We start from the raw sequence: 13,107 nt of genomic DNA, 5'->3' as shown, positions 1-13,107 counted from the left end.
AGTAGTAAGGGCATGCAATTTGGAGCCATAACATCTTTGATTTGAATGCTGACTTCACCAGCTACTTTCTTTGTAACCATGAACAAGTTTTGTAACCTTGCTGCACTAGTTTACTCATCTATAAAATGAAGAAATGTATCATACTTACATTTAATGAGATAATACATATAAAGGGCTTAGTGCATAGTGTAACACCTAGCCAATGTAATAACTGCCTAATAACTATAACCAGCTTAGTTATTATTTTTTCTGTACATTTACCAGGTTCTACCTGTGTGCCTCATATTGTCCTGGGCATTGAGGATATAAAGATGAAAAAGACACAGTCCTTGTCCTCAGGGATCTCATAATCTAGTAATATGGAACAACTTATACATAGAAAAATTAACATAACAACATAATACAAGAACCATTAACCTTGGCTACTTTTTGGGTGTTGAGGGACATTTTCTTTCCACTTAAGATCTTTCATATTGTGAACATATATTACTTTTATAATAAAAACTAATGACAACTGCAATATACTCTAAAAGGTGCTGCATTTCAGGTATATATTCAGTGCTATAAGAACAGGAAAGCAGGGGGCACCTGGGTGGCTCTGTCAGTTAAGAGTCTGACTTCAGCTTAGGTCATGATTTCACAATTGGTGGGTCCAAACCTTGCACTGGACCATGTGCTGATAGCTCAGAACCTGGAGCCTACTTTGGATTCTGTGTCCCCCTCTCTCTCTGCTCCTTCCCCACTCATGCTATCTCTGTCTCTCTCAAAAATAAACATTAAAAATGAAAATTAAAATAATAATAATAAAAAGAACAGGAAAGCAGAAGGAAAAACTATCTGTTTAGGAAGCTCTTGCATCTTAGACTTTTCATCTTCATCAGACTGTCCCCAGAGTCTACTAAGGTACACATCTTTTTAGAAAGCCTGGCCAAAATAATGTGGCAATTAGGTGCTATTATATAGGCTGAAGACTGTATAGCTGTCTCTGACACAGCCATCTTGGCCTCCCGAGATTTTGCATTTTATAAGACTACCTCTGTTTTTGACTGGTGTTGAGTAGGTTGAAAGTAGAAGGACTTTTTTTTCTTTTAAGTTTACTTATTTATTTAGAGAGAGAGCACACAAACATGCAGGAGGAGCAGAGAGGGAGAGAGAAGATCCCAAGCAGGCTCCACGCTGTCAGCACAGAGCCCGATGTGGTGCTCAAACTCATGAACCACGAGATCATGACCTAAACTGAAACCAGGAGTCAGTCACTTAACTGACTGAGCCTTCCAGGTGCCCCAGTGGTAGAAGGACTTTTAAACATCGTAACAGGAGACTACTACCCTTTGCTATGAAAGTTAGAGTTGCCAGATTCATTTCTGTTCATCTTATACAAGACCATGAGACAACCTTAGGAGTGACTGAAGGCTAGCCTGAAATGGGCCCTAGGCTTTGTGAACTTTAAAGAGGAAAGACTTTGAAAGCCCCCTGGAGTTTTGGTAAGCCACTCCTTCCGCAACCCTAAATAGTTAGAAGCTTTTTGAGAATGCTAGAATCATCCTGCATAGTCTAAGCTCCTGTAGCTTCTTAGGCCTGTCCACCATGTAGTTCAGGGTAGAGAATCCTGGTTTGTTTTCAAGTTGATTGTCTACTTAGACCTAACATTAGGATTTCTCATAGTTTGTTACTTGCTTTTAAGTGAATTTATCAACATTCAAGTTTATAAGTTTCTACTATTGCTCAACCCATTTAAGGAAAGAGTCGTCCAAAAGATCAGTAATGTTCCTTAATGCCAAATGTTCACTTTTCTTATAGTGTTATCAAACTAAAGTAAAATTGTATATAATTTTTTTCTTATCTGTTTTCTTAGCTTTCAAAGCAATTTGTGTTTAAAATGAAAAATGAATGGGCTTCTTGCCATAATTTAGTTGTGCTGAATTGTTTGGCTGTAACTTTAGTGGTGATGGAGACCAGATTCGTGAGCTGTGGGATCTGTTCTGTTTGGATCTGACAGCTGGCTGCGTTAAATATCTTGGAGCTTTTTACTTCACATGGGGGTAGGAGGTCAGGAGGGTAGGAGCAGCAGTGGAAGAAAGCAACCCACTTGATTTAATATGCTGCATTTGTTTACTGCTTCCAATAATAACATTGTGCAGCTGTTTGAACAGCTGCCTTTTGATTTCCTTTTGTTTACTGTTTAGGTTTATTAAGCTTGTCTTTGATACCTGCTTACTGTCTGCCCTTTAACTAGCATTTCTTCTTTATTAAATATATTTTTTAATGTGTACCAGTTTCTTTCAGCCTAGGCATGCTTTGATGGTTTAACACAGTCATTTTACTAAAAGAAGGAATTTTAATTCTGTCGGTCATACTGAAGATGGCTTATTTTGCTTTCTTATTGTCCCTTAGCTTTATTATTTTTAGTGAAATGCTTTTATAATTTGGTAAATAAATTACCTTAGAAATTAGTCATAATTTTCTGTTGAGTCACCACTTACGTTAATTTACTAAATCTGCCAACTTGTAGCTTAATCTGCATACTCCAAAATAGTAAAAAAAAAAAAAGTCAGGTTAATTGTAAAGTATGTGAATTTTGTTTTATTTAGTTTCTGTGAACAGATTGGATACCTGGAAGGCACATACACACAAACACACATAGCAAAAAGATAAATCTTGTATTTATTTGTCAGTTTTCTTATTTAGTCTATTCAGGCAGACTTAACTGCAAATTTATTCAGTATCATGGGAATTTTGTTCTCTTTTTACAGGTGAGAGACTTGTCCATTGCTTATATGCTGGTGACATTAACCTACCTCTATATTGGAGTCCTGGTTTTTGCTTCATTTCCTTCACCACCATTAACCAAAGATTGCATAGAGCAGGTAAGGCACTAGGTACCCTCTCTTTGTGATTGTTTATACATTCATATCTGCAAAGCAGGCAGGGTGAGACAGTAGCAAGATACAATACCAGACAGACCTGGGTTTGAATACCATCTCTCCTATTTACTGTACATGTGAGAATTTAGGCACCTTCCCTATCCTTTCCGAACTTCAGTTTTCTATCCCATGAAGCAGTATAATACATACACCATAGATTTTTAAAGAGATTCTTGAGAAAGCATACTGTATGCTGGCCTCTTTTGGTACTCAAATAGATGATTCCTGTTGTGTGCATACTATTATTATTGTTTGGAAAACTGTTACTAGTGCTATTCATGAATTTATAAAACCTCCACTGAGAATACATTCAATCTCCTTATTTTGCAAAGCCCAGATCTGAAAATGTCCTGGATAATCTGATGTCTTTGCTCATCAGTCCCCAATAATAGGTCTAACACTCATTTTGTACTGCATGGCAGCCAGTAAAACAAAGAAAGACTATTTAACCATTAAAAAGAGAGGGAAAGACAGAATGAATAAAAGGAAAAAATTACAAAAAAGTTGCTATAAGTAATACTTTCTTTGATTTGGCCTATCATAAATTTAGGAATAGTATAGTTTCTAGTTTAATGTGACTGACAGATTTCTCACAAAAATAGCATTTTACAGATGGCTTTTTTTCTAGTCTCCAATTCCTCCAATAAGAAATTCCTCCAATAAGAGTGTTGTGGAATATACAGTGTGATTTATTATGGATGAATTATAAGAGTTATTTCAGCATAATAACATTAATAATGTTCTCATCTTCATAAGAGAAATAAGTTTGAGTTATTACTGTTATGATAGCTTGAAATGTTCTTCTTTTGATTTCCTTGATTCCAGAAGTTCTTTGGCAGGAAGATGCTTGCTGAAAATTCCCCCAATGTGAACAATCCCATATAAAGGCCACTCCCTTGGGAATAGGAATAGCTATGGTATTCTTATTTGAAAATTAAAAAAAAAAATTCTGATTAACTTTTTTTTAGATGCCAAACTAAAATGGATAAAATCATGAAAGGAAATAAAAATAAATCCTTCTTTTAGTTATAGCCTGCAAATAGTAATGATACAAGGTGATCTAGAGCGAAGGGGAAGGTTTCTTTGTCATTTGTTTTAATGTCAAATCAATTGAAGACTGATACTTTTGTAAAACTGAATAAAAATGCGGCAATGTCAAATTTGTATCAAAGTTTCTAAACACTTATTTCAATTTCTGTACTTGGTTCATTGAAGAATAATAGTTAATGTAAACAGTTTGTGGATGAGCAAACCACAATTTGAGTTGCACCTATGTTCCAAAAAAAACAGACATTCCATTATATAAATTTGTATATACTGAATTGATTTTTAACATTACTTCATTATCTTTCTTGGATTAGAATTTTTTAGACAACTTCCCTAGCAGTGACATCCTGTCCTTCATTGCAAGGATATTCCTGCTGTTCCAGATGATGACTGTATACCCACTCCTAGGCTATTTGGCTCGAGTTCAGCTATTGGGCCATGTCTTCGGTGACATTTATCCTAGGTAAGGGCTCCTCTTCTGTTGGCCAGCAAGATGTGCCAAGCAACAAATGACTGTGCAAACAGGTCAGTTTAAAATGTGACTGATCCTTTTGCTATAAAAATTTGCCTAATGAAAATGGTTACTAAAGATAGGTCACTGGTGTTCTTTTCCCTGAAGAGCTTTAAAATTAGAAGCTACTTCCTTGTCCAGATTGATTTAAAGATAATCCCCTCGGGGCGCCTAGGTGGCTCAGTCAGTTAAGCATCTGACTTCAGCTCAGGTCATGATCTCAAGGCTCGTGAGTTCGAGCCCCACATCAGGCTCTGTGCTGACAGCTCGGAGCCTGGAGCCTGTTTCGGATTCTGTGTCTCCCTCTCTCTCTGTGTCCTTCCCCCACTCACACTCTGTCTCTCTCTCTCAAAAATAAATAAACATCAAAAAAAATTTTTTTTAATAAATAAATAAAGAAAGAAAATCCCCTCTAGTTTAGTTATATTAGCTCTGATATCAGTTATGTTTATCTTACGTTTTAGCTGCCAATTTATTTACACATTGCCAGGAAGTTAATAGTATATAGTACCTGTATTGGCAATGTATGGCTAATGAGAAGCAACTCTTTTATTTTAGTTATTGATTATTAATATTTACTCATATATTTATTAACATTCATGCATTAAAAAAATTTTTTTAATGTTTATTCTTGAGACAGAGAGAGAGAGAGAGATGGAGCATGAGCCAGGGAGGGGCAGAGAGAGAGGGAGACACAGAATACAAAGCAGCCTCCAGGCCCTGAGATGTTAGCACAGAATCCGACACAGGGCTCAAACTCATGCATGAACCGTGAGATCATGACCTGAGCTAAAGTCGGATGCTCAAACGACTGAGCCACCAGGTGCCCCTAACATTCATGCATTTTTACATAAATCATAATTGTTTAGAAGTGAAGGTGAGATATATAACAAGTTTAAATTCCTATTTGTTCCTGTAACTACTGCTATAGTTTTCAGTCTCTTATTGGTGATAGAGCAGTTTTGAGTCCTTTTGAAAATCTGTTCAAAGCTAATCACCCTCATCCAAGAGAAATTTTCATAAACTGCTTCAGTGTTTCCCTAGAACTTCATGCTGGATTCCTGGTTAACTCCTGCTAACATTAAGTTTTAGTATAGATTCATCCTCGTAAAAAGTACCTAGTCCTAACCTATTTTACTTGAAATAAATGGTCTTAAATGAAGAAAACTTTCATACAAAAAATTTTGTAATTACATTTACAGTAACCAGCTAAAACAAGTCTTTATCAGTTCTTCTCCAAAGTGAACTAATGCAGTATTTTCCCTCATTAACTAAATAATTAATATAAATATGTTTGTTTAAAAATAAAAAATCTATGAAAGCAAAAGTCCAGAGGTACCAGGTCTCTAGCATTGATAGTAGCAACAGCTACAGTTCTAACATTGCTCATCTTAAAGGTTGGATTTCAGTACATACAAGACTCCTATTGTGTTTATACCCTGTGTTGTATTTACATTCACCATAATAAAATAAATACAATGAAGACATAGATGAAAAAAATTCTAGGTAAATGAATTATTCCTGTTTTCTGCCATTATTTTGCATAATGGTGACTATTAGAATGTTTTTTCTTCTTGGAAATAGTCTGAAATTTCCCTTTCATGTTCACATTGCATTTCTTTCTCTACCACCAGGAACACACTACCATTTATCCTGCAGTTACAAGTCCTCTACAGACTGCATGATTCAGAGCATACTTTTTTGAGCTCAGTACCTCCTTTATACTCTTAAAGTTTATTGAGAACCCCCAGGAACTTTATTTACCTTTTGTGAGTTATATCTATCAATATTTAACATATGAAAAATTAAAACTGAAAAATTTTTAAATATTAATGAATTTATTTAAAAAACATTAATAGGGTGACTGGGTGATTCAGTCGGTTGAGCGTCCAGCTTGGGCTCAGGTTATGATCTCATACTCCGTGAATTTGAGCCCCACGTCGGGCTCTGTGCTGACAGCTCAGATCTTGGAGCCTGCTTCAGATTCTGTGTCTCCTTCTCTCTACCTCTACACCCCCCAAAAGTAAATAAGCATTAAATAAAATATTTTTAAAAAGCAATAATATAAAACTATTACTTGTTTTAAAATAACATATTTATGAAAAATAATTGTTTCCCAAAAAACGTTTATTTTACATTTTCCAAACTTTTTAAAGTTTTATTTATTTAAGTAATTTCTACACCCCACATGCGACTTGAATTCACAAGCCTGAAACCAAGAGTCACATGCTCTTCCAACTAAGCCAGCAAGACACCCCACATTTTCAAAACTCTTGATTTGCTAGAAGATAATTGGATTCTCCTATCTTCTGCATTCAGTCTGTTAAAATATGTTGTTTTCATTAAAATCTATGAAGAAAATCTACCCTCACATAGACATGTTGTTGGAAAAGCAGTCTTTTAATAGCCTTTTCAGACTATTGTGGATATTCTTCTTTGATACTTTGCCAAATTTTAACAAGTGGTAGTTTCCTATAAGTTAGTCAAATCAGAAATTCAGTATATTAAAACCCATTGGTCTGTCTTACACTTTGGATCCTTTACCCGTGATGTTTTTGTAACATCATGTTTAGTCACCTGGAAAATATCATTTCACTGATTTCTGCAGATCTTCCAAATGTTGACACACTTCCTTATAATATCAAAACCCACTTTCGTAATATTGCCACCAATTTCATTATAAACCTCTTTAAATATTGAAAAACTCAAACTGAGGGTGGCAAGTACAAGCTGTCCAAAATTCTAATTTTTACTTGAAAGCTCAAATTTTATCATTGACAACACATACACGTGTTTTCCTTGAAGTGACAAGATCATAAGCTTTCGTTTTTAAGAAAATGTCTGTCGGGGCGCCTGGGTGGCTCAGTCGGTTAAGCGGCCGACTTCGGCTCAGGTCATGAGCTCGCAGTCCGTGAGTTCGAGCCCTGCGTCAGGCTCTGTGCTGACCGCTCAGAGCCTGGAGCCCGTTTCTGATTCTGTGTCTCCCTCTCTCTCTGACCCTCCCCCGTTCATGCTCTGTCTCTCTCTGTCTCAAAAATAAATAAACATCAAAAAAAAAAAATTAAAAAAAAGAAAAAGAAAATGTGTGTCTAACATCCGAGTCTGAAGAACCACAGTTTGTCTGCCTTTCAAATAAAAATAGCATTCATTGGAAAAAAGGGCTAGGTTGCTCTCCAGCTCAGTTGCACAAGTACTTTTCCTCAAGACAACCATTATACCTCACCATGCAGCAGATAAGCTGTATTATGTGCTTCCTGTTTAATGACACAGAATAGCAAAAAGGTGTGTGTCCAAAACATGAAAGTTAATAAAACTAGTAACTTTTACTTTTTTATGAAGGACTATTTGTTTGAGAGTGTTTTGCAATAAAGCATACAGTATAGAATACAAAATGGTGCAACTGTCTATCCATGCTAAGGGGCCAGCAGTTTTACCTACAATTGCTTTTGCAAAGCAAGTAATGTCTTTTATGATTTGAAATTAATTTTTACCTCAGTGACTTCCTGAAAAGGTATTGGGAACTTACCTGGGGTTTGTGGTTACACTCAGAACCACTTCTTTGGAAAATACACAACGTTGTTTCCTTTTATAACACAGAAATAACAAAAGAGCCATTGTCTCAAAGCTCTGGAGCAATTTTTAAAGTTGGAGTTTCTAGATAAATAATAAGATCTGGAAGCCTGAATATCTTTGTAATTCATGAGGATGTAGGACTAACTGCTTATTTGTGTAAATATTTTTCCTTATTCTCTATAATCTTTATCGGGTTTTAATTACCTTCTGATAACCTGGGCTTACAAGGTTGCTTTAAGGTATAAATTTGGCTTTTAAGAATCAACTTTTTGGGAAATGGAGTTATTTCTTGAACATCAAATTTTATGTCCATTCTTTTTCTTTTTCTTTTTCTTTAAGTTTATTTATTTTGAGAGAGAGTGAGAGAGCACATGCATGGGAGGGACAGAGAAAAAGGGAGAGAGAGAATCCCAAGCAGGCTCCACGCTGTTAGCACAAACCTGATGTGGGGCTTGAACTCAAGAACTGTGAGATCATGACCTGAGCCAAAATCAGGAGTTGGATGCTTAACCAACTGGGCGATCCAGGCACCCCTACATTATTTTTCTATTCATTATTTTCTATTCACTAAATATCTTTAAGTGACTGAACCTGAAGGATGAAAACCTGCCCATTTTGCCTTTTCCCTTAAAGTAAATAAATACTTTACAGAAAAACACATAGAAAGTTTGTTAAATACAGAAAAGGGGCAAAATTACTCCAAATCCCAAATCATAACACAATTATTACTGCCTTTTTAGTATAGTTCCTTTTGATATCTTTTCAAATGTTTTCAGATTTTCTGTAGTAAAAATCTAGCTAGCTTTTTTCCAAGTTGTCTAGATGACTTTTTACCATCTAGGTAACAATAATAAGTTATTTTGAATACTTTTTAATATATCCCATCAGGTAAATTATTGCCTTGCTGTATATCTAGGATACTTCTGGTTTTGCCACAAATATCTTGAAGTTAATGGCTTTTTTCATATTTTTGTTTATTAAGAAATTCCAAATGCAATTATGGACCAAAGGGTGTGAACTCTGATACACACTAGTTTGTTCTGACAAATCTTAACCTATTCATATATTTATACAAAAGGAGCAAGGTCACTGTCCCTTCACTATCACTGAGTACTATCATTGCCTTCAATTTTTGCTGCGATTTTATTGTCAAGTTTAAGACATTTTCATTTTAAAAATATTAGTAATGAATTTTATTCTCATATGAATGGTTATAATTTGCCTGTTTTTATTTTTATCTTTTCTTCCAAACTCCTCAACTTCTAGCATTTTCCACGTGCTGATTCTTAATCTAATTATTGTGGGAGCTGGAGTAATCATGGCCTGTTTCTACCCAAACATAGGAGGAATCATAAGGTACAGCCTATAAGGAAACTCTGTCCCTTCATATATTGGCCTTTATTTTTATGGTTTTCCTGTTGATATTGTTGTTGTTGTTAATTTAATTATATGAAATTATTGTATTTAAAACTGGTAACATTCAAATGTAGTTCTCTGCTGTCAAAGTGCTCATGATCTTCCATCACTGCTTCTTCCTGATTCTAGAAGCCCCATTATCCCTTGGGCATCTTTCCCCTTCTCTTTTTCTTTTATACCTTTTTCTCTTTATACAAGATAAAAAAATTTTTATATAAAATCTATAACTTCTTGGAGTACCTGAAGATCTCTAATATGTTAAGGCTGTGTTCTAAGTTTTTAAATCCATTTCTACTCAAGAACGTGTTTCACTATGAGTTGCAGTCAGAGAGTAAGAGTTGAGATGGGAGTTTAGATCCCATATGGCTCTTTACTTAATATATTTTCTCTAAAAATGTTGTGATGGGTTGAATAGATGGGGAGTGAAGTTGTGACCTCAAATTCTCATGGAATACTGGGCTGATTTCTCTTCCTTGACTATAGAAAGCAGGGCTGAGTCACTTTTTTGAAGACCCTTACCTAAGAAAGTAGCAAGAATCAGGAGAGAGCATTGGCCTGATGCTTATTGAATATAATGGATTTTCAAGTTTCTGTTAAGCTAAGGATAGGGTAAAGAAGAAGAAAGTGCGGATCTGACAGTCTTTTGTTGAGGTATTTTTGTTACTATCTTTGATAATTATGCTGAACACCACAGAGATACTCATCTGTTCTCCTTCTCAAGCAGATGCTAGCAGTTCTTCAAAGACTCAGAATGCGTAATTAGTTTATAAAAGATCAAAGATAGGAAGCCTGTCTCCAGATGTTTCTGAGGAAGCAGCCACAAACATGGAGACATAGAAGAACTATGGAGATTGGAGAGATGCATAAAAAACTCTGTCAAGCAGATGCTAAAAAGATGAACAGGAAATAATATTTTATATTAGCTTAGCAAGTAAAATGTTTTCAACTGACATGCATTATGTCTACAACACTTGAATCAAAAATAATTTTGTTGCCTTATTAGACTAAAGAGGGTTTAAATGGTACTATATTTACCTTAATTGTAAATCAGCAAAAACAAAATGCAAGATTAATATTAATCCAAAAAGTTTTTATTTCACAGGTATTCAGGAGCAGCATGCGGCCTGGCCTTTGTATTCATATACCCATCTCTCATCTATATAATTTCCCTCCACCAAGAAGACCGTCTGACATGGCCGAAATTAATCTTTCACGTTTTCATCATCATTTTGGGCCTGGCTAATTTGATTGTTCAGTTTTTTATGTGAAATACTCAATGTTTTCTCAAGATCTTTTGTGGTATTTTCAACTTTGACAACAATTCCACATAAATTCACTTGTAAATGGTGTTATTGCTGTAATTCTAAATGTTTTCCTAAGATAATTTGGGGGGGAAAAAAAGGAAATGGAGGTCCATTAATAAGTAATTTTGATTAGAGTGGAAAAGGCGGCAATGATCTTTATCTTTTTTCATATTCACCACCTCCTCATTCTCACTGTCTTTTCTGAGTAGAAGCGTAAGCCCTTAGGAAAAATCACGCTGGTTTTTGCTTTTACAGTTTTAAGGTGCATAGGTTTATTTTGACTACAGTAAAGATTCTCAGGGTGTCACAGCAACTATTGCCAGATGCTATTTCTGTTTTATGTTTGAATGTATTCACTTTCATTTTATTACTTGCTAGATCATTTCTGCAGTTTGTCCAAACATTTACTGTTTGGGACAGTAAACCAAATACCTCATTTTTAAAAAGAAATTTCCATGGCATCAGTGTTAATAGAGTGAACTCTTAACTGCATCCTTAATCTCTGTTTAAAAGAGAGAAAGAATGTCAGTATAGGCTTTGTGGTCATGAAATTTACACAAAATAAAAGAACTGGGAGAGTTTATTGCTGTCTGACTCCTTTTGTTTCTAATCTAGTACCCGTGACTTAGGTCAGAATTCTAGTTCCCCCAGCCACATTTTGCATAGGAACCAGTATGGTTGTCTCCGTCAACCCAAGAGGACTCTTACTTTTTGGATTTCTGAGCATTGCATAGGATGTCATGACAGGACCAATGGGGAAGAATATAGGAAACCTGGCAAAGAATGTCAGGTACATGAGTCCCTATAAGAGAGAAAGGAAATGGAGAAGGGACTGGAAAAGTGAGGCTTCCTTCCTAGTGTGTTGGGGATTAATCCAGGAAATGATTAATTCTGTTTGAGGTAAGACTTCCAAGAACTGGTTCCCCAACCACTCCACCGCTTACTTCTTAAATGGCAGAGAAGAGGTTAAATCCCTGAATCTGAGAAAAGGATTAGGGAGTCCGAATTTTTTTTTAAAAATTTTTAATGTTTATTTATTTTTTGAGAAAAAGAGACACAGAGTGTGAATGGGGAAGGGTCAGAGAGATAGGAGGACACAGAATCTGAAGCGGGTTCCTGGCTCTGAGCTTTCAGCACAGAGCCCAATGCAGGGCTCAAACTCACAAAGGGTGAGATCAGACCTGAGCCAAAGTCGAATGCTCAACTCACTGAGCCACCCAGGTGCCCCCTCCTTTTTTAAAAATTCAATTAGTTAACATACAGTGTAGTCTTGTCTTCAGGAGCAGAGCCCAGTAATTCATCTCTTACATATGACACTCACTGCCCATCCCCACAATGCCCTCCTTAATGCCCATCACCCATTCAACCCATCCTCCCACCCACCTCCCCTCCAGCCACCCTCAGTTTGTTCTCTGTATTCAGGAGTCTCTTATGGTTTGCCTCCCTCTCTGTTTCTATCTTATTTTTTCTTCCCTTCCCCTATGTTCATCTGTTGTGTTTCTCAAATTTCACATAGGAGTGAATCATATGTTATCTGTCTTTCCCTGACTGACTTATTTTGCTTAGCAAAATATACTCTAGTTCCATCCATGTTGTTGCAAATGGAAAAATCTCATTCTTTTTCATGGCCGAGTAGTATTCCATTGTATATAGGTACCACATCATCTTCCTCTATTCATCAGTCAATGGACATTTGGGCTGTTTCCATAGTTTGGCTATTGATAGTGCTGCTGTAAACATTGGGGCACATGTGCTCCTTCAAATCAGCATTTTTGTATCCTTTGGATAAATATCTTGTAGTGCAATTGATGGATAATAGGGTAGTTCTATTTTTAATTTTTTGAAGAAACTCCATACTGTTTTCCAGAGTGGCTGCACAGGTTTGCATTCCCACCAACAGTGCCAGAGGTTCCCTTTTCTCCACATCCTCACCAACACCTGTTGTGTCCTGAGTTGTTAATTTTAGTCACACTGACTGGTGTAAGGTGGTATCTCTTTGTGGTTTTGATTTGTATTTCCCTGATGATGAGTGATGTTGGGTATCTTTTCCTGTGTCTGTTAGCCATTTGGATATCTTCTTTGGAAAGGTGCCTATTCATGTCTTCTGCCCATTTCTTCGCTGGAGTATTTTTTTTTTTGGGGGGGGGTGTTGAGGTTGGTAAGTTCTTTATAGATTTCAGATACTAATCCTTTATTCAAGATGTCATTTGCAAATATCTTCCCTCTGTCCATGCCTTTTAGTTTTGTTGATTGTTTCCTTTGCTGTGCAGAGGCTTTTTATCTTGATGAGGTCCCAATAACTCATTTTTGCTTTTGTTTCCCTCGCCTCTGG

At 36.0% G+C, this 13,107-nt stretch overlaps 1 protein-coding gene across 5 annotated transcripts in view; it reads left to right on the top strand.

Moving 5' to 3' along the window:
- Nucleotides 1-11,356, top strand: part of SLC38A9 (solute carrier family 38 member 9) — an 89,638-nt gene extending 78,282 nt beyond the window's left edge. For 4 of the 5 annotated variants that reach the window (XM_030321097.1, XM_030321084.1, XM_030321095.1 and 1 more), the window contains 4 exons: nt 2,754-2,867; nt 4,286-4,434; nt 9,322-9,411; nt 10,574-11,356. In XM_030321097.1, coding sequence (XP_030176957.1) covers nt 2,754-2,867; nt 4,286-4,434; nt 9,322-9,411; nt 10,574-10,739 — 519 coding nt within the window. In that variant the 3' untranslated portion in view covers nt 10,740-11,356. Of the gene's footprint in view, nt 1-2,753; nt 2,868-4,285; nt 4,497-9,321; nt 9,412-10,573 lie in introns of those variants that run through there. The other variant, XR_003970125.1, reaches the window with a different exon arrangement.
- The last annotated feature ends 1,751 nt before the right edge of the window (nt 11,357-13,107 follow it).

The sequence above is a fragment of the Lynx canadensis genome, chromosome A1, assembly GCF_007474595.2.
Source record: "Lynx canadensis isolate LIC74 chromosome A1, mLynCan4.pri.v2, whole genome shotgun sequence".
NCBI classification, from domain to species: domain Eukaryota; kingdom Metazoa; phylum Chordata; class Mammalia; order Carnivora; family Felidae; genus Lynx; species Lynx canadensis.
This window is presented reverse-complemented; position numbering and strand designations above follow the sequence as displayed.